This window comes from Dipodomys merriami, unplaced genomic scaffold, assembly GCF_024711535.1.
Source record: "Dipodomys merriami isolate MVZ:Mamm:240054 unplaced genomic scaffold, mDipMer1.0.p SCAF_7, whole genome shotgun sequence".
Classification (NCBI taxonomy): Eukaryota; Metazoa; Chordata; class Mammalia; order Rodentia; family Heteromyidae; genus Dipodomys; species Dipodomys merriami.
The window spans coordinates 31,769,182-31,793,858 of NW_027206290.1; the positions used below are offsets into that span (position 1 = coordinate 31,769,182).

Consider the following 24,677-nt stretch of genomic DNA (forward strand, 5'->3'; position numbering starts at 1 on the left):
TCTTGCTTGGGCAAGTTCTCAAGTGTAAATTTCAAGTTCATAGTGAAGGGTTATAAGGCAGTGACCATTTGTTGCTTGTTTAAACTAAACCTAAGATCAGCAAATTCTGTCTAGCAGAGCAACACGTGGTGATAATCCAAACACCTGGTTGGTTGTGTGCCTTTAAAGCCCTGCAAATCTTTAGCTCAGGGCTCTCCTTCTAGGCTTTGCTGTGTCAGAGTGTAGGACAAGGCCCGAGCTGCAACCCGTCTAAATAAAACTTTAAAACAGCTGTAAAGTCTGACTTTCGGTGGTCTTCTTGGTGGGGGTCCTGCAACCTGGGCACAACATATTAGTGGGGGCTTGCCTGGGATCCCCCCAAAGACCCCCCAAGACCTCAGACTCCAAAGGTAACACAGCGATGTCTTTGTTAATTTGTCTTGTCCTGTCGTTGTCTGTCTGTACTTTTGTTTTCCTTTGTGAGCACGGCTGCTCCCATTCATATTGTGTAAAGGGTTGTCGAAGCGGATGCGCTTGCACGACAACCCTGGAGGAACTGAGAGATGTCCCAGATCCTCTTGTGTGTGTGTGTGGGGGGGGTCCTTGGAACCCCGCCGTGTGAATTGTGGGGGCGGGGGTTGGTTCAGTGTTGGGTCGGAACTGACCAAGAGGGCCTCCTAACTGAGGCCCAACTCACCCACTGTGGGTCAGCTCCTTCTGCTGGGCGGCGTGGGTGTGGAACCCTGCCGTGACAGGAGTCAGTGGACCAATTTGGGAGATCTCCACTTTGTAAGTTTTTTTTCATAACTGTCAGGCCTGCGTGTGTTTTGTTTGTACTGTTTATTGTTTTTTGGACTGCATGACTGACAGGACTGGAAACCATGGGCACCACTCCATCTAGCCCCCTAGACTTACAAAAAGAAACTAAGAAAGAGGAAAAGAAATTGTACCCCCTGGTTTTTCAGGGAGATAACTTGGAAGAAGAAATGTTTCCTCCCCCAAACTCCCCTTCCCAGGTTCCTTTTGTAGAAGCTGAGAATGATCAAGAGGAGGAGGGAGCTATAGAACCAGCAGCCGAACCCTCAGCACCTGCCCTTAAAGTTTCTGAGGGGCCAGTCACTCGACAACGCTGTGGGATCAACCCCCCTTCTAGTGCAGCTGTTTTTCCCTTCTGCACCATAGGTCCTGTGGGTGCGGATGGTCAACAGCAATTCCAATATTGGCCATTTTCTACCAATGATCTATACAATTGGCACATCCAAAATGCCCCATTTTCTGAGGAATCCCAGGATTTAATTCGTTTGCTTGAAACTGTAAAGCCGAATTTGGAAATCCTTACCCAAAAGACCACCAGAGACCGTCACCAATGTAAAAACAAAGGAGTCTTTATTGCAAGCTCGAGCTTGGTTCCCCCCCCCCTGCATACATGGGAGCAGCCCATGACGCTGAGAGGCCCCGAGCCCAGGGTTACAGCACTTTTTAAACATTTTTTAGGGAAGGCAGGGGCTTTGCATACATCATAACTTCTTGTAACAAATGACTACAAACCACAGGAAAATCATAAAACAACTCTATAGTATGATTGGCACACTACAAAGCGGGAAAGGACCAGAAACAAGTTGTTGGTTAGATCAAGGGGGCTGATGTACTTTAAACTGGTTGGCTTGTACCACAGGGGAGTCTCAGGAGGACAGGAGCTAAACTGCAGGGTGTCTGGTTTAGATAATGGTCACTAGACCCTAGGAGGGGCTGTTCTGGGATTTCAGATATTGTAATTCCAGGCATTGGGGCTGAAGTGGGTCAAGGGTTAAGTTGCAGAACTGAGATGGGGGTCTTAAGTGAAATGGAGTTGCTTAGGTTCCTCATTCTCTCCTCTTGTAGAGCATCAGGGGCCAATCATGGTCCCATAATTGGCACAGTCTTTTATATTTACAGTTTGGTACTGGGATCTCAGAACTAATAGATGGATTGCGCTGATCTTTTTCTTTTACAAAGGACACCAGTCTATTGAGTATAAAAGGTCCGATTGTGAGTAACAAAATTAACAGTACCAAAGACCCTTACATTTCCTTCCACCAGTCCTGACTCCATATATCACAGCTAACGTAATTTTATACCAGCTGTACTTGTAAGCTCCAATTTTAAGATATACTCATACCATTTGCTACATACTTAAACTTTCTGAGGTTTGTCTTCTTTACAAACATTTTAAGACAATCCTTTTTAAATCCTTTTTTATCCAGAGGATACCACTTTTTCCCCAATTCCTTTCCCAAGGCTTTCTTTACTACCCTCCTCTTCTTTACAATTCCTTGAGCTTCTTTGTGGCTAGAGTTCAAAACTGCCCAATTTTCCTTTGGCTTGTGGAACCAAGTTATCTCAGAATGGCCTTAAGGCACCACTGGGATGCAGAAGCTTGCTAGATTTTAAGGCTAAGAGTAAGGCTGGGTCTCAAAAAAAAATCTCTCCTTTATCTTTAACCCGCACCTGGGAGGAAGCAGATTATTACCATACCAGAGCCAAACTAGGCTGTGACCCTGAAGTGCCTAAGGCAGGCCAGTGGATATCCTTGCCCTCAATATTCACTGTGGGAGTAGAGAGGGTTTCTGGATATCACCAAAAGAATGTCCCACAAGATCTTAGTTTTAGCAGCTTTCAACTGGGAAGCAGTCTCAGGTGATGGAATCAGGCAGGCGTTCAGTCTACTTTTACAACGGTGAAGGTTGGTCTTGGTGATGATGTAGATTTCCTCCAGGTGATTGTCAGGCTGTCCTTGAGCTTTACCCATTAGGGTGTGCAGCTGCAGCTGCTGCAGCAGCAGGGTCTCTCAGTGGCTCCAAGGGACTGTCACACCTCATGCTGGGCTGCAAATTCCTACACAGACTGGTTAAGGATACAAGTAATACATAGGCTTGGCAGACTATGACCCCACTAGTTTTCTTTTCTTTTTCTTTTTTACTAGACAAGTATTTTCACCTTTATTTTGATAGTTGGTCCTCTTTTACACTACAGGATATTCTTGGGAAAATGTGCTCCAGGCTGACCACAACTGCAGAATATTGTGGTTTAATCTGTCATAAGAGAAGGAAAGAAGGGGAACCTTTCTTCCAAAAGTCTGCTCCCAGGGATGTGATCTGTTTTATGGTGGTGAGTTGGAAATGAACATTTTTCACAGTCAACCTTGAAAAGCAATCTTTTTTTTTAAAAGACTATTTAGACAATAGCCCAGGACAATTTACCAAGATGACAACTTTTTAAACTAGATAGTTCTTTTAATAAGGCTAGGATTTTTAAGGCAGACATAGAGGGCTCATGCCTCCACTACTATTTTCCATGCCTTTTCCTTCTGTCTATTTTGCCACTTTTTTTTTTAAAGTGACTCTGGTCCCTTGTTCTTAAAAGGGGAAGATGGGTGAAGATTCATCTTCTGTAACTTCTTCAAGCTGACTCGGGGGTGTTGATCCCACCTAGCCAGGAACCTATATAACCCCAGCCTATTTTACAAAGAGGTTAGGGTTAAATGTCATTAAGAACAATATTTTAACTTTTGACAAATGCACAAACCTTTTCTCTGGCTACAGCAGTATAGCTTGTTTAGCACTCTGGTTTGCAAAAGCATCTTTCTGGATGGCTTAGGAATGTGATCTCTAATGATGCTAACAATGCCTAAGTTACCTATATAGGCCTTCAGGCAGATATCAGTAGAAACACACTCTCAGGTTTACAAACTTTTTTCCTGAGCAGATGAATTTCATGTAGCTGGTGTCAGCTCAAAAGTTACTGTCAACAAAAAAAAAAAAAAAAAAAAAAGAAAAAAAAGTTACTGCCAATTAGAATTTTTGGCACATATAAGGGTTGGGATTTAAACTATCCCCCACATTTTATAACTTTGGCTTTTTACTACTATCACAGAGGATGGCAAGTTCCTGTCCCTTACAAGGTAGATAGTCATGGACATTAGTCATGCTTACAAACTATCTTTTCATGACCTCCCGGCTCTGACCAGTTTTGAAGGGCCATGCACAAATAACTCTAGGATCTGACATTTCTGCCATCCAACCAGTGGCTTACTGCCTCTGGATGCTCCTCCATTGCTCTTGTCCCAGGAGTGTCTTCTCAACACTGGGATAAATGCCTCATTGGCATTTCCCTTAGCTGGTTGCTGAACTTGAACTCGGGGCCTGAGTGCTGTCCCTCAGCTCTACAGTGCAAGGCTAGCACTCTGCCACTTTGAGTCCCAAAGCAACTCTGCTTGCTCTTTCAGCACTCTGCTGGCTGAGTAGAGGTGACAGTCTCACAGGAACCTTTTTCTGCCCGGGCTGACTTTGAACCAGTTTGCAGATCAATGAGTCTTATAAAAGCCCACTTTACTCCAATTAAAAGCAACAAGGTGGTCAACATAGAAGTAGCTTTTAAGTATGCTCTTACCTGAAACTTATTAAGAGCCAAAGTTACATCTGACAAACTTGTAAGAATCCTCTGTGCTTTGCTCTGTGCTTGCTGGAAACTGTTAAAAACAACAACAAAAACCTATAAGAGCAAACTGGAATAGCAATTATTTTGGTAATCCTAATTTTTTCTTTGTGCACTGAGGCAAATGCTAAGAACAATTTTACTTTTGAACTTTTTTTTCTTAGGGTCCAGTCGTGGGGCCTGAACTCTGGGCCTGGGTGCTGTCCCTCATCTCTTCAGCTCAAGGCTAATGCTCTACCACTTGAGCCATAGCTCCACTTCTGGCTTTTTTCTTTTTGCTTATGTGGTGCTGAGGAATCGAATCCAGGGCCTCATACATGCAAGGCAAGTGCTCTACCACTGAGCCACCTTCCCCGCCCAAAAGACAGACGCCCAATGTGGGGCGAGAATAAACTTTATATCCAAAAATCCATTTCTAAATTTTTAATCTCCTTTAATACTTTGTACTTCAGTTTTCATTTGTGTTTTGAAAAGATCCCTTGAAATCTTGAGGCCAAGTGTCACTCATTGTCTCTTGGCTGCTTGTTTTAAAACAGATACACATTAAAACTTTTAAACTCAAATGACAATTTTTCCTTAATGCAAGAATTACAATCACTATCACTGTACCAAGAAGCTAGACTTAAACACCTTTATGACTTCTAAAAACATATCCTACTTGTAGAACATCATTGAAAGCAAGTCACATTATACAAATAAACTTTTTAACCCTCTTTTTAAGGTCCTTTCAATTTTAATTTTAATACATCCAAGGGGCAGTTTTAGCAATAGTAATCAGATCATCACATCACTAATTTTACTATCTTGTTTCCAGTGTTTATCTGCAGGGAAAAGGGACAGAACAACGATGGGCCACTCAGCCCCTCCTATGGAATGGGCACACACCCAATCTGACTGTTTAGGGTTAGATGAACTGCGTTTGTGCCAGCTTGCCTTCTTTCACCATGCGTGGACTCCTCCCAGGGCCTGCCCCACTATCAGTGGACTCCCCCAGGGCCTGTCCCACCATGCATGACCAGCTGAACTGCACTTTTGTCTGCTCATCCCTCATTCCTAAAGATAGGTCTTCTGTTGGCTTCTAAGTTTTTTTTCCCTTTCTTTTCTCTTGGTTCTCGAATGAAATAGACAGTTTTAGACAGACAACAGGTAATGTCTTTGACAGTGTTAAACTAACCTTTACACTTAAATTTCTAGTATTTATCCCCAAATTTTAATCAAAGGAACTAAATCCCCGTCAGTGCATTTTTGTTAAGCCAGATAACCTGATTACAGTATAAACAGACTTATGCATTTAAAAATATTAGATTTTAAAATACCACATTTTCTAATTTTTTAGTTAAAGAATCCTTAAAAAACATTTTAAAACAATGTGAAAATTCTTTAAAATTTTTTTGGTCACGTTCAAACCTCAGAACCTTTTAAATTTGACACTTAAATTCACCCCATTGTTACAGCATGCTGACAATTCTTATCTCGAACATGTTCACAAACACATACAAAACACTTGTACAGATCTTAAAGTGCGCAAAAATCAAAATCAGTTTTGATTTAGAAAATAGATTTTCTAAAATTTTTAAACAAAAATTTAAGACAGTATTTCTTTTAAACTAAGTACCTTTGTTGAGCTTCATTTTCCCAGAGCTTGCTTATTTAGCAAGGCAATTCACCAATGGGTCTTTTGAATCCCTTCTGTTGGAGGAGGGCTGGGGGAGGGGGTCACTGAAGCTAAACTGGCCTGATTTTGGGGGGGGGGTTGGTCATGGGGCCTGGACACTGTCCCTCAGCTCTTCAGCTCAAGGCTAGGAATCTACCACTTGAGCCACAGCACCACTTCGGCTTTTTTCTTTTTTCTTATGTGGTGCTGAGGAATTGAAGTCAGGGTCTCAGGCATGTAAGGCAAACACTCTACCACTGAGCCACCTTCCCAGCCCTGATTTTTTTTTTTAAATCCAATTTTAGACAAGAGCACTTTTCAAATTGTTACATTATCAGGTCTAGCTGAAAAGTCCAAACCAGGCACACAGCCTTCTACACCCTCCCTGCCGGCAGCCTCCACAAGGAGAAAATGCAGCCTGAGGCTTGAAGGGAACCAAACTAGTCCAGCAACCTTCCACGCCTCACAGGGAGGGGAACTTTTAGTCCTACAGAGCTGTTCAAGTAAATAACAAAAACACAAACACAAAAACCAAGGATCCACATTTAAAACTGGTACCAGTTCTAAAACAAAACTAGACAAGACAACAACCAAAGGCTGAGTTGGGGACTAATGGGCCCTCAGTTTATCTCTACCAGAACTCTGTGCTGTTTTCACTCAGCAAGCTGAATCCAGAGTCTGTTGAGTGAGCCTGCTATGCTCACTCAGATCTTCCCTACCCCAGAAAACATAGAACAGAAAACACACCGAAGTAAACAAGACAGACAAGTGGCCACAAAGACAAAATCAGGTCTCAGTGAATGGGGCAACATCTCAAATCCACTTACCAGGGACTCAAACCCCCTCTACTCATTCTAGATATTTTTCTTTTAGATTCTTGCAAATGTTGACCCAGGGGCCTTCCAAGGCAGAGGAGAATTCCCAGTCATCTTGGGGCAAGGGAAAGAAGTCCCTAGTGGCCATCCCCTCAGACTGGCAGGTTCTCCCCCATGCTCAGACCCCCTGGGCCAAGGCCTGAGGCTAAGATCTTGCTGGGGCCACTTGCAGGCCCCATAATTGACAAAGAAGCAAGTTACAAAAGCAGAACCAGCAGAGTATTAGAAGAATTTCACCAAGTCTCCCCAGCCCTTCTTTACATGCACATGTAGTCAGGCCAACTAAAATGTCCAGCACTAATCCAGCAAACAAACAGGAATAAGCAAGTTATAAAATCAAGTTTATGACACAAAAACCAGTCAGCAAATGCCGTGCGTTATTAACCTTCAAGAGTCAGGGGAGGGAGAGGACAGGACAATGGAAACAAGCACAAATTTTCCAGGGGGAGACTGGTCTGGTTAGTTTCCTGCAGAAAATCAGAAGAAAATATCATGAACAGTGGTCTCAGGGCAAGGAAGAAACATAATTACGACAGATAGACGACACGAAATGAAAGCGCTGCGCGGTGTGGAAAGTCTAGCAGGTGCCAGAGAAAAATCTCCAGCAGACAACAATACACTCAGATGAGGGAATGGGGACATCTTCCACAGAACCCCATTGGCTGCCTTATAGTGCGTCCACCAAGACCCTTTGCTGACCAGACAGACACCTAGGTTTTCAGATTCAGACAAAGACAATGGCAATGCCTCAGACGTACCAGCCAGGTTTCTCACGACTCCTTGGTTAAGGCGTCTGGGTGGGCTTGGGGGGGATTCCCGGCCAATGCACCAAATGTAAAGCTGAATTCAGAAATCTTTACCCAAAAGACCACCAGAGACCGTCACCAATGTAAAAGCAAAGGAGTCTTTATTGCAAGCTCAAGCTTGGTCCCCCCTGCATACATGGCAGCAGCCCAAAATGCTGAGAGGCCCTGAGCCCAGGTTTACAGCATTTTTTATACACTGTTTTAGGGAAGGCAGGGGCTTTGCATACATCATAACTTCTTGTAACAAATGACTACAAACCACGGGAAAATCATAAAACAACTCTATAGTATGATTGGCGCACTACAAAGTGGGAAAGGACCAGGAACAAGTTGTTGGTTAGATCAAGGGGGCTGATGTACTTTAAACTGGTTGGCTTGCACCATAGGGGAGTCTCAAGAGGATAGGTGCTAAACTGCAGGGTGTCTGGTTTAGATAATGGTCACCAGACCCCAGGAGGGGCAGTTCTGGGATTTCAGATATTGTAATTCCAGGCATTGGGGCTGAAGTGGGTCAAGGGTTAAGTGAAATAGAGTTGCTTAGGTTCCTCAAAACTATTCTCTTTACTCACCAGCCCACTTGGGATGATTGTAGTCAGCTTTTACCACCAAAGAGAGAGACCATATCCGAGAAGTGGCCCAGAAACACATCCCTGGCCTCATAGGAGCGCCCATCACGGATCCTGCCCAGATCGCTGCCTATTTTCCTGAGATCCGACCAACATGGGACTACAATATGGTTGAAGGTAGGGCGCGACTCCTCATCTACCGCCAGGCTCTGTTGGCAGGTCTCAAGGCGGTGGCTCGCCAAACCTACTAATATGGCCAAGGTTTATGTTAGACAGGGAAGAAGTGAAAGTCCGGCAGCATATCTTGAGCAGCTCATGGAAGCTCTTAGTGATCTTGAGACCCAGGAGTTGGCTCAGATAATTATGTTTGCCTATATAAATCAAGCTGCACCAGACATAAAGCGAAAGTTGCAGGCTCTAGACAGACTTGGTGAAAAGTCTATTAGGGATCTAGTAGCCACGGCAGAAAAGGTTTACAATAAGAGACAGACAGAGGAGCAAAGACAGGAAAGGAAGGACAGAGAATGTGAAATTGAGCGTGAAAAGAGAGACCAGGCCAAGGAAAAAAGGTCAGATGTGTTGGACTCGCCACTATCGTATGCCGAGCATACCTGGTTCACAGACAGCAGCAGTTTCATTCGAGATGGAAAAAGGTACATGGGTGCAGCAGTCACCACGGACACTGAGATAGTGTGGGCAGAAGCACTCCCCCAGGGAATGTCTGCACAAAGAGCAGAACTAGTGGCACTAATGAAAGCCCTACAGATGGGAAAAGGGAAGAGATTAAACCTTTACACGGTATGCTTTTGCCACTGTGCATGTCCATGGAGCCATTTACCAAGAGAGGGGCTGCTGACAGCTGAGGGAAAGACTATTAAAAACAAACAAGAAATTTTAAGCCTCATACAGGCCTTATGGGAACCAGCAAATATTGCCATTATGCACTGCCCTGGCCATCAGTTATAGAACTGATTCTATAACCAAAGGAAATAACTTGGCCAATCAGGCAGCTAAGGAGGTGACCCTCCAGCCCAGAGTGGACATACTGACTCTAGTAGACCCAGGGCCACGAGCTTTGCCTCCTGAGCCTCAGTACCCCCAAGAAGACTTGGAGTGGATAAAGAAAATTCCCATGGCCTATAAACCTGCAGGCAGAGAAGAAAACAAAGACTGGTGGAAAACTGGTGAGGGGAAACTTATTTTGCCACAAAGATTGGGCAAGGGGATTGTTAAGAGAATCCATCGGGTCTCTCACATGGGAACCCGAAGAATGCAGGACTTGCTCTGACACTCAGAAGTAAAAATTAGGCAAGGAAATCAACTCATTGAGGACATTGTTAAAAATTGTAAAGCCTGTCAGCTCACCAATGCCCCCAATCAACTGGTTACAAAAGGAGCTCGCCTCCGTGGAGATAGGCCAGGTGTGTATTGGGAAGTAGACTTCACAGAAATTAAAACTGGAAATTTTGGATATATTTGCTAGTTTTTGTAGACACCTTTTCAGAATGGGCCGAAGCCTACCCAACAAAGCATGAGACCACGAACATCATGGCTAGGAAGATCCTGGAATAAATCCTACCCAGGTATGGCTTCCCATCCACCATTGGGTCGGACAATGGTCCGGCCTTCATCTCAAAAGTAAGTCAGGGAATAGCCGCGGCACTGGGGATGGATTGGAAATTGCACTGTGCTTATAGACCCCAGAGTTCAGGGCAGGTAGAAAGAATGAATTGGACTCTAAAAGAGACCTTAACTAAATTGGCCTTGGAGATTGGTGCAGACTGGGTATTGCTCCTTCCTTTTGCCCTGTTTAGAGTAAGAAATTCACCCTATCAGCTTGGCTTTAGTCCTTTTGAAATAATGTATGGACACCCTCCACCCATTATCCCTAGCCTTCAGACTGAATTGCTTGCTGGTTTGAGTGATACTGAATTTCTATGCAAACTTGACTATCTACAGCTTGTCCACAAAAGTGTGTGGCACCAGCTTAGAGCATTATATGATTCTGCTTCTATTCCTACCCCCCATTCGTTTAAACCAGGGGACTGGGTGCTTGTTCGAAGGTACAACCTGAGATCTCTGGAACCACTGTGGAAGGGACCTTACATGGTGATACTGGCTACACCCACTGCCCTTAAGGTGGACGGCATTGCTGCTTGGATCCACTGCTCCCATGCCAGACTGGCTGACCCCTTTGCCCTGGACGACTGTGGGAAAACATGGGAAGTCTCCAAGCATCCTACCCAACCACTCTGTGTACGCCTCAAGAAAAGAAAAATGGACTGATTAATAGTATGGCTAAGGTCAGAGAGGGACTAGAAAAGAAAAGAATCCATTCAAGATCGAGAGCTGTTGGAGTTTAGTTTGGGGCCGGAGCCACAAGATTGTGTCTCAGGACCATAAGTCAAGGGGGGGAATGAAGGGTTATGAGGCAGTGACCATTTGTTGCTTGTTTAAACTAAACCTAAGATCAGCAAATTCTGTCTAGCAGAGCAACAGGTGGTGGTAATCCAAACACCTGGTTGGTTGTGTGCCTTTATAAGCCCTGCAAATCTTTAGCTCGGGGCTCTCCTCCTAGGCTTTGCTGTGTCAGAGTGTAGGATGAGGCCCGAGCTGCAGCCCATCTAAATAAAACCTTAAAACAGCTGTAAAGTCTGGCTCTTGGTGGTCTTCTTGGTGGGGGTCCTGCGATCTGGGCACAATAATAGTATAATAACTCATAACAGCATGGATATGACCCATGAATCCATGTAGAAATGATTATGGTATGCAAATGCAAAAGAATAGTATTCAATGTTAAAAAGGAAATTTAAACACACAACATTTGAGTGTCTTATGCTGGCTGATATTGGTCAAAAAAAAGTGAGGTGCTGGTGGCTCACATCTGTAATCCTAGCTACTTAAGAGGCTGAGATCTGAGGATTGTGGTTTGAAGCTAGCCCAGGCAGAAAGTCTGTGAGACTCTTAGCTCCACTAAAGTACTTTAAAAAAAAAAAAGCCAGAAATGGATATGTGACTCAAATGGTAGGGTGAGCTATAGAAGCTCAAGGACAGTACCAGGCCCTGAGTTCAAACCCCAGGACTGGCATACACACAAAAAAGCCAGGCATTCCATGGTTCTATTTTTTATGAAGGAGGTAGTCACAGACAAAGAACGATAGTGATGCTTTCAGGAACAGAAGGGAGTGTGGGGTATAGTTGTTGCTTGGTGTATAGTCCCTCCAGTTTTGCAAAATGAAAAGTATTAACAGACTGGATGGTAATGATGCTGCCAACATTATGGATTCACACAATACTACTCAAGTGCTAAAATGGGTAAGATGGTAAATTTTACATTATAGTATATTTGCCATACTAAACAATAAGTTATAGCAAAGCAAAACAAAAAAATAGGTGGCCATACTTCCCGTATCCCTAATCTACAGGCTCAAATTCAAACAAAAACCAAACTATATTAAAACTAAGATGTACTAGACTTAACATTCAAATTGTAATTATGAAAGGAAAACACTCGAAACAACTCCATTTTACTCTAAAGATGAAGGCAACTGCAAAAGAGGAAAAAAAATGATTTGGGAGCTGGTGGCTCATGCCTATAATCCTAGCTACTCAGGAGGTTGAGATATGAGGACCTCTGTTCAAAGCTAATCTGATCAGCTAAGTCCATGAGACTCTTCCTTGGAAATAACCATCAAAAAGCCAGAAGTCGAACTGTGGTGGAGTATTATCATTGAACAGAAAAAGCTAAGGGACAGTGCTCAAACCCTGAGTTTAAGTCCTATTACTGGCACAAAATTTCTGAACATTGTGAGCAGAATTAGAAGAGATGAAAACACATACTTTAAAAGTCCAGTAGGAGTAGTATAAGTCATGTCCTTTAAATATAGACCACCAAAACCAATGACGGATGCATTCAAACCCAGCCCTCATTCTCTGTTCAATGTGTCTCTTCTTTTTTAGATGGGAAGGGAGGTAAAGCTCGCTGGATGACTGTCTGCATAGGAATCTGCTGTGTTCTTCTGTGACTGCTGGTATTCCTTGCACTTTCATTCCTTTCTCTAGGACCAGATGGTTACAAAACCAGCCAATCTGGTCATAAAAATCCCCTAGAGCAGCACCCTTTTGCGCTAAATTGCTCACAGTACAACCTGCAATTATGGGGCCTAGCTGCAGTGGCAGGGGGCTGGGGCTTCCTCCTGGACTTAGTTGGAGTGAAGTATTGAGCCTAAGCCTCTGTTGTCTGGTCTGCATTGGGGAGACAGAAGATAAGACTCCTGTGGATATTTTGGAGAAGAGGCTATAGAGGTTTCTGTCAGAGCCGGATAGAGCTTAGACTTTCTGATTCATCTCATGCCCCCTGCTGGTTGGGCTAGGTAGGGTTTGGATCAAGAAATCAGATCTTTTGAATTCCTATCTTCACTGGTCCTATTTCTCAGTTGAACTCATTAGAGCTACTTATTCTCTAGAATTCTACTTTTGCTGCCACCATCCCCACATAACACCAGACTGTAACAACTGAACATTTGTGTGTGTGTGTGTGTGTGTGTGTGTGTGCCAGTACTGTGGCTCAACTCATTGCCAGATTGTTCTTCCTTAGTTTTTTTTTTTGCTCAAGGTTGGACCTCTACCACTTGAGCCACAGCTCTATTTCCAGCTTTGTGCTGGTTAATTGAGGATAAGAGTCCCATAGAAGCCAGGTACCTGTGGCTTATGTCTGTAATTCTAGCTCCTCAGAAGTTGAGATTTGAGGATCTTGGGTCAAAGCCACCTCATCCAGTAAAGTCTATAAAACACTTATATCCAATTAATCACCAAAAAGCCAGAGTGGAGTTGTGGATCAAGTAATAGAATTCCAGCCTTGAGGGCTGGGAAGGTGGCTCAGTGGTAGAGCGCTTGCCTTGCATGCATGAGGCCCTGGGTTTGATTCCTCAGCACCACATAAGCAGAAAATTAAAAAAAGCCGGAAGTGGTGCTATGGCTCAAGTGGTAGAGTGCTAGCCTTGAGCTGAATAGCTGAGGGACAGCGCCCAGGCCCAGAGTTCAGGCCCCACGGCCGGACACCCCCCCCCCCCCAAAAAAAAGAATTCTAGCCTTGAGTGGAAAAGTTAAGGGACAGTGCCCAGATCCTGAGTTTAAGCCCTAGTATCCCCCCCCCCCCCCCCACACACACACATCTCATAGACTTTTCTGCCTGGGCTAGCTTTAAACCATGATCCTCAGATCTGTCTCATGAGTAAATAGGATCACACCTAGTGCCTAGCCAACTGAACACTTATTCTAGTCCTACCAACCTTAGGATACTGTGCAGACTCTCCAGGGTGCACATTCAGTTCCAAAAGAAGAAATTCTGTGTTCATAATTCTCTACCTTTATGTTACACAGCCACTAGAAAGAACAATATTATGTCTTTTGCAGAAATATGGATGGACGGGCTGGGAAGGTGGCTCAGTGGTAGAGTGCTTGCCTTGCATGCCTGAGGCCCTGGGTTCGATTCCTCAGCACCACATAAGCAAAAAAAAAAAAAAAAGAAATATGGATGGACCTAGACCAAATCATGTTAAGTGAGGTAAGCCAAGTTCAGAGAGACAAACAGCACGTTTTCTCTCATATGGGGAAGCTAGATTTAAAATACACTGGGATACAATAAATTATATAGGACTGGAGGATATTCTTAGGAGAGGAACAGAAAGGTACCATGTCTATATGCATCTGATCATATAAAGTAATGTTCAGGAAATGAAAACAAAATATTTTTTCTTTTTTGCTGTTTTTGTTGTTTTTTTCTTTTTTTCTGTCTATTCATTTATCTGTCTTTTGGAGGGCGAGAGGAGGCACAGAAATGGAGGGACAAAAGGTGAACAAATGTAACACTGGTTCTCATTAGACATTATGTTGAAAATGAACTATGCAACTTGTAGGTGAGGACAGGAGGGAAAAAGTGGGAGACCGTGAGAGGAGGGGTGACACTGTCTAAAAAGAGATGTACTCTTTTTTTTTTGGTCCGGTCATGGGGCCTGAACTCTGGGCCTGGGTGCTGTCTCTCAGCCCAAGGCTAGCGTTCTACCACTTGAGCCACAGCGCCGCTTCCGGCTTTTTTCTTTTTTCTTTTTGTTTTGTTTTTTTTTTTTTTGTTTTTTATGTGGTGCTGAGGAATTGAATCCAGGGCCTCAGGCATGCAAGGCAAGCGCTCTACCACTGAGCCACCTTCCCAGCCCCCCGGCTTTTTTCTTATGTGGTGCTGAGGAATCGAACCCAGGGCCTCAGGCATGCAAGGCGAGCACTCTACCACTGAGCCACCTTCCCAGCCCCAAGAGATGTACTCTTTACCTGACTTATATAACTGTAACCCCTCTGTACATCATCTTTATAACAATAAAAAATAAAAAAAGAATTTTCTACCTCTAACCTTGTTCTCTGATTCATTCCATCTACGTGCTGTTTTATGAACAAATTCAATCAATGAGGAAAAAGAAGTCTAAGCTCTAACACTGTCATGAAAGCCTTGAGTTCTGACCTCTGCCCCAATGTTGTCCCCTTCACTGCATGAAGGCAGCGCATAGTCAGCGAGAAAACCTCTGCTCTTCTCTCTCCCTTTCAGCCTCAAACACTCCTCAAACTCCATGGACACTACCAAATACATACTTCATTCTTCTGCTTCCTCATTAGGCAAAACTTCCTTTTCCGTGTGTGTGTGTGTGTGTGTGTGTGTGTGTGTGTGCGCGCGCGCGCATGTGCGCGAGCGCACACACGCATGCATGCCTGTACTGGTTCTGAGGCCTGAAATCAGGGCCTGGCTGCTGTCCCTGAGCTACATACAGATCTACTGATTGAGCCACATCTCCAAACCCTTTTTCTGTGTCATTTTAACTAAAGGTCTGTATTTTCTATCAGTGCACATGTGGGCATACTTCTCTCTGTTTTTCTGTCTTCTCTGTTTTGTCTTGTCTCTGTCTGTCTCTCTCTCTGAATGCACATGTGAGACTGGGGCTTGAACTCAGGACCTGGGCACTGTCCCTTAGTTGTTCAAGGCTGGTACTCTACCACTGAGCCACAACTCCACTTCTGCATCAACTTGACTTCCCATTATTTGCTGGAAGAATCCATGATGATTCCTGAAAAGACCTAGCATTAGAATTAGCAAAGAGGATGGATAGTCATCATTCATGTGGTAGGTAGCATCCAGTCAGTTGAAGCCCTGATAGAACAAAATCAGGAGAAGGGAGGATTTTCTTTTCTCTACTTGACTGGAACATCCTTCTTTTCTTCCAATGGGACACTTGCATTCTTAGTTTTCTGGCCTTAGCTTTAGCCTAGAACTTAAACCAACATCCCCTCCCCTCATTCTCAGACTGAAGTGTATCTCAACTTCTCTTTTTCTTCACCAATCTGCTGGTGGAAGATTATGGGACCAGAAAAGAGTAACCCATCTCCCCATGCTGTAAACTGGAAGACTAGGCCGCCCAGCCTCTCCACCTGGTAGGCCCAGGTCCCTGTTCTCATCTCCTTGCCTCATGCCTGAAATTCTAGCCACTCAGGAAGCTGAGATCTGTGGATCGTGGTTCAAAGCCAGCCCAGACAGGAGAGTCTGTGAAACTTACTTCCAATTAACCAGAAAAAAACAAAAGCCAGAAGGGGAGCCATAGTTCAAGTGGTAGAGCTCTTGCCAAATGTGACCTCAAATAAAACTGTCTCCTGTTATGGGTCAATGGTATAGCGAATAAAGATCATCCTTTTGGATATTTAAAAATGCCCAGTACTGGTGGCTCATGCCTGCAATCCTAGCTATTTAAGAATTTGAAATCTGAGAATCTTGGTTCAAAGCAAGCCCAGGCAAGAACATCTGTGAGACTCTTATCTTCAGTTAATCACAGAAAAAGCCGGGAGCTGTGCTGTAGCTCAAGTGGTAGAATGCTAGCTTTGCGCAAAAGTAGCTTAGGGACAGAGCCCAGGCCCAGAGTTCAAGGCTCAGGATTGACAAATAAACAATAAAAATTAATTAATCAAATAAAATTAAATCTGATTTAATTCCTTGTGGAAATTCTCTGAGTTCATCCTAAGGGGGTTACAATATTAGAGGCAAATGAGAAAAGAAGAAAGAATTATGGACTCCAATCCAAAGGACACTGTAGACTTTAAGCCAAATTGTACCCAATACACTTTGATGACCTTGCAGTGTCAAAGTGATGACCTTGAACAATGAGAAATTGTCCACTCTGTATAGCAGGGACAGCACACACAGATGTCCAAAGAAGCCAGCATTTCTGTGAGATGACGACTAAAATCCTCTACTTCACACCACTATGAAGTATCCGTAATCCTGATTGCTCCTTCTTACCTTTCAGGGACTTAGGAAACTCACTGGATGTCCCTCCTGGCTTGTGGAGACCCTGCCTTTGAGCGACTGCCAGTCCAGTCGGTTCCCTGCTATTGCAGAGCTGTTCTCCTGAAAGGCCCTGTGACTGGATTCCACCTTCCCAGCCCCTGAGAGTCCTTGTCCTGGCCAGCATGCCCTCCCTCTCCTTTACCAGCCTCCCTCCCTGTCTACTCATCTCAAGGTATAAAAACATGAAGATGTCAGGACCAGAGGCTCATGCCTGTAATCCTAGCTACTCAGGGGGCTAAGATCTGAAGATTGCAGTTCAAAAGCCAGTTGGTGCAATTAACTACCAAAAAGCTGGAAGTGGAGTTGTGATTCAAATGGCAGGGTGATAGTCTTGAGGGAAAAAGTTAAGGAACAGTATGCAGACACTGAGTTCAAGCACCAGTATTGGGAGAAAAAAGATATCCTGTTCTATATCTTCAAAGTCTCTCCCTGTAGTTCCTACCTCAATTGTGGTGGTTAACAGCCAATCTCCTCTCCCTCTCCTTCCTTCTCCCTGTCCCTATTTCTCTTTCTCTTTTTTTTCTCTCTCTCTTCCCCCCTCCTCTCTCCTGATACTTGGGGCTTGAATTCAAGCCTTATGCTTTGTTTTTCCACTCAAGGCTGGCCACTCTGCCACTTGAGCCATACCTTAACTTCCGGCTTGTTTGCTCATTATTTGGAGATCAGTCTCACTGACTTTTCTGCCAAATCTGGCTTCAAACCTAAATCTTCATATCTCAGTCTCTTGTATAACTAGGATTACAAGCATGAGCCACTGGCACCCAGCTGTCTTATCTTTCAAAAGTATTGTTCGAATTCATGTTAGATTTTTTTTTGGGGGGGATTGGGGGGTTCAGTTGTGGGGTTTGAACTCTGGACTTGGGCACTGTCCCTGAACTCTTCAGCTCAAGGCGAGCTGAAGCACTCTACTGCTTAAGCCATAGTGCCACTTCCGGTTTTCTAGTGGTTTCTTGGAGATAAGAGTCTCATGGACTTTCCTGTCCGGGCTGGCTTTGAACCATGATCCTCAGATCTCAGCCTCCTGAGTAGCTAGGATTACAGGCACGAGCCACCTGTGCTCGGCTTTTGTTAGATTAAAAAAAAAAAAATCATTCCTTCAGAGGGAAGGGGTGACATTGTCCCAAAAGAAATGTACTCATTACCTGATGTGTAACTGTAACCCTCCTTATTTCACCTTTTTAACAACAAAAAATAAAAATGAAAAATAATCATCCCTTTAATAGGATTCAGACATTTTTCTTTCAAAATCCAAAATGTATAAAGGCCCAAACAACACCCTCTGAAGGACTGAAACAATTCCGAGGGCCAGCCCCGTGTGAGTGCCGGGCACAAGGCTTTTGTGTGGACAAATCTGGAGAGGTCTACTCTTGAGACCTGAGCCTGGACACAGGGTTGGCTCTGGGCAGGAAGACTGGCCCTGTCTGAATGGGGAGGTGGGTGGAGAGCCCCAGTGACACACCTCTGAGTTACAGGCCTTTAGCATAGCTTAACCAGCCCACCGGTCTGATTGCACTGACTTATGATGGAGAAGTGGAGCATTGAACTCTGGCTGCAACACCCCACCCGCAATCTCTTGCTCTTTGTTGTTGTTATTGCTTGTTTGTTGTTGTTGTTGGCTTGACCCTGGCTTCCTGAGTCTCCAGAATCCACAATCACTCCAGAGCCCAGCCAGGGTGGAAGACTGAGCTATGAGGGAAGAGAAGGAAGGGTGTACAGCGCTGCTGGCTCACGAGCTGGAGGTCTCCAAGGGTAACTGATAAATTAGGAGCCGGCAGGTCACGTGGGGGTGCAAAGGGCAGCCGCTGCAGGGCTGCCAGCAGAGCCCTGCCTTTGGCTGGGATTGGCCCTCCCCGCGGGTGGGCGCTCCCCCGCCTCCTTCCTGCCTCGGGGATTGGTGGCTATGTGGGGCGGGGCAGGCTAAAAGCAGCCCACAGCCCGGGCTCAGCCACCCCTGCCTGCACCAGGCACTCTCTGATCTGGGAGGACTGTGGGCAGGTGTTTGTCGAATCAGTTCACAGCACCAGCACCATGCCCATGACGCTGGGTTACTGGGATATCCGTGGGGTGAGCCAGGGGTCCGATGGCCATGTAGGACGGGGACACGGGGTGGGGACTTGTAAAATAGATGTGCGTGTAAGAGCAGGGTTGGGAGACCTGATAGGGAGGTGAGGGGATGGAGAGGTGCATGTGTGTGCCTGGAAATACTAACCTCAGGAGAAGGGAGGGAGAGACTCACCTGGGAGGTGAAGCCACACAATGCCCTTCTCTTCTGACTTGTGTCACCTGCCATCTCTCCCAGCTGGCTCATGGCATCCGCCTGCTCCTGGAATACACAGACACAAGCTATGAGGAGAAGACATACACGATGGGGGACGGTAATGACACCTCCTGGTCAGATTCCTGAGCAGTTCTTATCCATTGGGGTGCCCAGCCACCCATTCTGTTGCTCCTTGTTGCTCAGCTCTGCAGGCCTCCTCCACCTGCACCCAAGGTCTGCTCCTTCTCAAACCCCTGTAGGATGCAGTTTGGTATTCCATTATATGGAGCTGGGAGAAGAGGGCTGGGGTCCCCTCTGTCTGAAGTTGGGTGGGGTTGTCTAGCACTGGCCTAAACCTTTTGTGACCCTGGTCCTTAGATCCCTCAGCTCTCACAGCATTCTTCACCCCTGTAGCCTTGGAATGTGGGATACAGCTGGTCAGAGTGCAGATCCACTGCCTCAGGGGGTCCTGGGGAAGGAGGGCTGGACTCAGTGAGGTTTGCTTTTAATTGATCTTGTCCACCACAGCTCCTGACTATGATGGAAGCCAGTGGCTGAATGAGAAGTTCAAGCTGGGCCTGGACTTCCCCAATGTAGGTGCAGGGGAAGGGGTGGTCTGGGAAATTCCAGATGTTCCTTATTCATCTCCATGTTCTATTCAGAGGTTTCAGGATCAGTTATTCCTGGGCTCTCATTCTAGTCTATGCAGTGTTTCGATGATGCTCTGTGTCCCAGCTCTTGCATTCATTCTGCAGGATGTTTATGTGAGGATCACCATGGTCAGGCACACTGAATGCCAGGTCTCGTGTCTGTCTAACCCAGAGAAGGGCTTTTGGGACCTGGGCCCCTGGTGACTTTCCCTGCTTGTCCATCCAGCTGCCCTACTTGATTGATGGAGCTCACAAGATCACCCAGAGCAATGCCATCCTGCGCTACATTGCCCGCAAGCACAACCTGTGTGAGTGGGGCTGGCTGCAGGGTAATGTGTATGGGGTATGGGGTGGACAATGGCCAGCTCCTGAGCTTGGCCTGGGGCAGTATGGTGAGTATGCATCTATGTGGCTGCAGGTGGAGAGACAGAGGAGGAGAAGATTCGTGTGGACATGTTGGAGAACCAGATTATGGATACTCGCATGCAACTGGCCAGGATTTGCTACAGCCCTGACTTTGTGAGTTCCCTGCTGGACTAAGAGATACAGAGAGGAACAGGGGCCCATCTTTGCATTTCCAACTCCTCTGGCCAGTTTGCTATCCAAACACTTTGTGTTATCATCCTACAAATTGTGGTTCCCAACCAACAACACACCTGCAATCCCAGCACTCAGGAGACTGAGATAGGAGGGTTGAAGATTTGAGGCTAGAGCCTGTGCTATATATTAAGATTCTGTCTCAAAACCAATCCAGACTCAAATCAGACCAAACAAAACACCCTCACAAGATCCACCAACAGAGTGACATCTTAAACCCTATATTTTCTAATGAAAATTGCAAATCACCTGCCACTAAAGCTTAGGTAGAAAGTCAGTACCTGGATAGTTAAGTTTGTGTTCAGACTCCTCAGTTCTGACTCGATTTCTTCCCTTACGTCATGTTTCCAGTTTGCTGAATGTATCACTGGTATTGGAGTACACAGACTAGGAGGAAAAGGAGGACGTGATGGGCACTCTTGCCTGTGGACTTTTTCCCAGCTGGTTTCCCACAGACATGTTGTTCTTTTTTCTTTCTTTTTGTTTTGTGCTGGTACTGGGGCTTAAAAACAAACCTTTGAGTTTTACATTGGCTTTTTCACTCAAGGCTGGCACTCTATCATTTGAACTACATCCCCACTTCTGACTTTTTGTTGGCTAATTAGAGATAGAATCTCTCAGATTTATCTGCCAGGCTGGCTTTGAGTTGTGATCCTAGGACCTCAGCTTCTTGAGGAGCAAGTATAACAAGTTTGAGCCACTGGCACTCAGCTTTCTGTAGCCATTTCTTGATGGTTTTTTCCAGCGAGCCTAAATACCTTTGATCCTGCTCCTCTTTCCTTTTGCCATCTCAAATTCACTTCATCTTTTTTGAAAAATATATGTAAGTTCATGCCCTTCTTCTGCCACCCACTAGAAAGAACACTGGAACTCTTTTATGGGATGCTTTTTTTTTTTGTTGTTGTTATTTGCTTCTTTGATTCTGCCTAAATCTGAGCTCAGAGCCTGCCAGGTACTTGCACACTCTTGGGGGTGGGGGGGCGGTGATCCATAAGAAAGAAAGGGTTTGAACATCACTGATGAGATGCCCAATAGTGTACTTTGTGTCTGACTTTCAATCCCCTCAGACACATGGTGTCTTCTAACTGTAGGAGTCTATAATCAATGCTGATATATTAAAGCCTGGAGCCAGGCTCAATTTTAGGGAAGCTCTGTTCATCATGGCCCTGCCAAGGCCTACATAGCCTGGCTGGGCCTAGTCATTCTGTCAGGGAATTTTGTGTATGAGGGTGGTGACAGCTGTTTTCTGTCTCAGGAGAAATTGAAACCAGAGTACTTGGAGCAACTCCCTGAAATGTTGAAACTTTTCTCCCAGTTCCTGGGGAAGCGGCCCTGGTTTGCAGGGGACAAGGTAAAGAGGAGGGAGATGAAGGGACCGTTTCCTTCTTCCCATTTTGTAAGATTTCAGCCCATTCATTTTTGGCTTTCTGCAGATCACCTTTGTGGATTTCATTGCTTATGATATGATAGAGAGGAACCGAATATTTGAGCCAAAGTGCCTGGATGCATTCCCAAACCTGCAGGACTTCATTTCCCGTTTTGAGGTGACACCCCCCCCAATCCTCCTTCCTCATGGATGAACTTCTTCCCTTCCCCTTTTCTATGATGCCTCCCTAGTCCTGGAGCAGAGTGAAGAATAACGAGGGCTTAGTGAGCGCTGGCCTTCTGGCAGTCCCTGTGTTTGGCAACTTGCATCTGTTGGGCCAAGTTTATCATTACAGCATTCCTATAGGGTGTTTAGGGCAATCCATCCTATTGGACGGATTAGGAACCTGAGACTGTAGAGGGTGAATCATTTGCTTAAGGTCCCAGTGCCAGTGGAGGCTGTGCTGGGTAACCTGAAGGAAACTTTGCTCAGCTTCCTGACTGGAGAGGCACTGAGATCCCAGGACCCCTGTCGTAAGAATTGCCTTTTGGGGATGGGAGCTGGTACTAGGTCTTGAACTCAGGACCTTTTGCTCTCCCTGGGCTTTTTCACTCAAGGCTAGCACTCTACCACTTGAACCATAGCTTCACTAACAGCTCTTTGGTGATTAGGAGATAAGAGTCTCACAGACTTTTCTGCCTAAGTTGTCTTTGAACTCCACAAGTGCCCAGCTGGACTTTTTCTTGAGTTGCTTGATGGTGGTTGTCTTATTTTCTCTCTGTCAACCTTTTCAACCTCCTCTTTCCTATCTCATGTGTTTTGTCTGTGAAATTAACTCATACTCTTTTTTCAGTTCCATATTCTGGCATTCGCTGAATGAAATACAATGTAGCTCCAGCCAATGAAAAGATTGGCCTTTGCCAATCTTTCTTGGCAGAAATACCAGTTTGTGAGATTCAGGTAGTCCCAGACAGGTGCCAGGGAGCCTAGTCTGGGCCTTACCTCACAATGATTTATGGTGCATTCAGAGTCTCTGTTTGGCATCAACAAAACCTACTTGACTCCAGATTTGGGAGTTGGAGGCATTAGGGGAACAGCGATTTCTGCCTGGAATCTGTTCTCTTTCTAACTCCTCATCAAGAAATGTGCTTTCTCAGATAGCTTATCAGCTCTGGTTTTGGTCCTAGAGGTGAAGCCTTGGGAATTATACAAGAAATGGCTCAACTGTCCAGAGGGACGGGAGAGCTGAGAGTTAGAACCTGAGACTTTTGGACCTGCATTGTTGAGTTCAGGTTCTTTCCCCCTCTCCCCCCAGTCCTGGGACTTGAACTGTAGTCTTGGTACTGACCCTGAGCTTCTTTTGCTCAAGGCTAGTGATCTACCATTAGAGCCACAGCAACACTTCTGGCTTTTTCTGAGTAGCTTCTTGGAGATAAGAGTCTTATGGACTTTCCTGCCTGGGCTGGCTTCAGACCACAATCCTCAGATCTCAGCTGCCCGAGTAGTTAGGATTACAAGCATAAACCACTTGTGCCCAGCCAAAGATCTCTGATTCTTTTTGGAATTTATTTAAATACTCTATATTCTTAATGAGGCACAAAGCATATCTACTGTCATTCAGCCTGGTCCTCTGTACTAGGGTTGGAGAGGAGATCAGGCTCGGACATTAGGTAAAAAGTTTGGTCCTTCTGCTTTCTGGAAAATGATTAGGGCAAGCCAAATGTGTCAAGCTGGTCCTCCACTAACTGTCCATTTTATGCAGGATTTGAGGTCTGCTCTACTGGCATGTTCTGGATCCCTTTGTCATTGTATAAAACCAGGCAAGCAGGAGTTTCCTTGTAGAAAAGAAACATTCCAGACCAGAGAGGGGTCACAGGGCCACCTGTGGGGAGTTGGGGTAAGGGAGCATCCAGAAAGCACAAAATAGCAGACCCAGAACCAGGCTGACTCCAGCCCTGCCCCGCACTAGCGGTGTAGATAGGAAATCCTCCCCTCCCCTCCCATTAATCTCCTTTTCCCCCTCTTCCTCTCTCCTCCCCTCCCCTCCTCTTCTCCCTCCTTTTCCCTCTCCTTCCTTTCTCTTTCTCCTTCCCTCTTGTCCTTAAATACTTGTACAAAGGGGTTTTAATTCAATTTGTGAGTCAATTTTACGTTAATTTGTGAGTACAGTGTCATCCTTTGTTAAAAAAAATCATTTCCCATCATCTTTCCCAACCCTAACCATCTCCTTAATCTACCTAGATCCCTTTTAACCTATATATAGGGAGAATATTATGACTGCATGCACTCACCCTTACAGGAAATCTTTCAAGTTCCCTCCTGTTCTGATAGGATGACTTTTTGCAGTTGAGTGAATTTCTTTTTTTTTTTTTTTTTAACCCTACATTGTAATGTCTAGTGGTTTTAAAGCACCTTGCTGTGTCTAGTCTCTGCCTTGATACAGGAAATGGAAAAGCTCCTTTCTCAGAGGTGGGGGACAGGGCAGGAACTAAGCAGACTGAGCTGGGCCTCACCACTTGATCTCCACGAACAGGCCGTTCCTGAAGTGGGGCTGCTCAGGCTAACAGGCAGTAGATCTGACCTCTGGCTCTCTCCTCACTCCAAGGGCCTGAAGAAGATCTCTGCCTACATGAAGAGCAGCCGCTTCCTCCCAACACCTGTGTTCACAAAGGTGGCCAAGTGGGGTGGCAAGTAGGACCAAGAGATGGGGCCAGGGAGTCCATCCTCATCCTGCCCTAGAAGCAGCTGGACCCACTGCAGCCTGACTCCGCCTTCTCATTTCTTCTTCTTTCCATGACCTTCCTATTCTATGGCCTTACCAGTTGTTTTCTTCCACTTAATCCTTGACCCATGTAGGCCATTAAAAAAATCCTCAGCTCCTCATTTCCTTCAGCACCCTGACCATCCTGCCTGGCAGTGGCTGCTTTGAGGAGCCTGGCTGGGGCCCTCCCCTTGGAGCTCAGTCCTGCTCTCTTGAGCTCTGCCCAGAAGACCCAAATTGTGCCACTCTATGTCTCTATCCCCCAATGAGGGCCCTGTCTGGTTTCTAATAAAGTTGGAGTCACACTTTC

General features: G+C 45.3%; 1 protein-coding gene and 2 long non-coding RNA genes across 3 annotated transcripts; 2 read left to right on the top strand and 1 right to left on the bottom strand.

The window, feature by feature from the left end:
* The first annotated feature begins 231 nt into the window (after positions 1 to 231).
* LOC138816474 (uncharacterized) lies at positions 232 to 10,566 on the top strand. The gene is made up of 4 exons (XR_011368670.1): positions 232 to 389; positions 8,360 to 8,530; positions 9,837 to 9,936; positions 10,395 to 10,566. It is a non-coding gene; the product is annotated as an uncharacterized lncRNA (long non-coding RNA).
* LOC138816475 (uncharacterized) lies at positions 1,438 to 19,074 on the bottom strand. The gene is made up of 3 exons (XR_011368671.1): positions 18,973 to 19,074; positions 4,408 to 4,486; positions 1,438 to 3,759 (listed from the first exon to the last, which is right to left on the bottom strand). It is a non-coding gene; the product is annotated as an uncharacterized lncRNA (long non-coding RNA).
* On the top strand, positions 18,682 to 24,677 carry LOC138816472 (glutathione S-transferase Mu 2). The gene is made up of 8 exons (XM_070006236.1): positions 18,682 to 18,800; positions 19,036 to 19,111; positions 19,522 to 19,586; positions 19,870 to 19,951; positions 20,062 to 20,162; positions 21,496 to 21,591; positions 21,674 to 21,784; positions 24,212 to 24,677. Exons 1-8 carry the CDS (start codon positions 18,765 to 18,767, stop codon positions 24,299 to 24,301), a joined length of 657 nt encoding a protein of 218 aa, XP_069862337.1. The 5' UTR covers positions 18,682 to 18,764; the 3' UTR covers positions 24,302 to 24,677.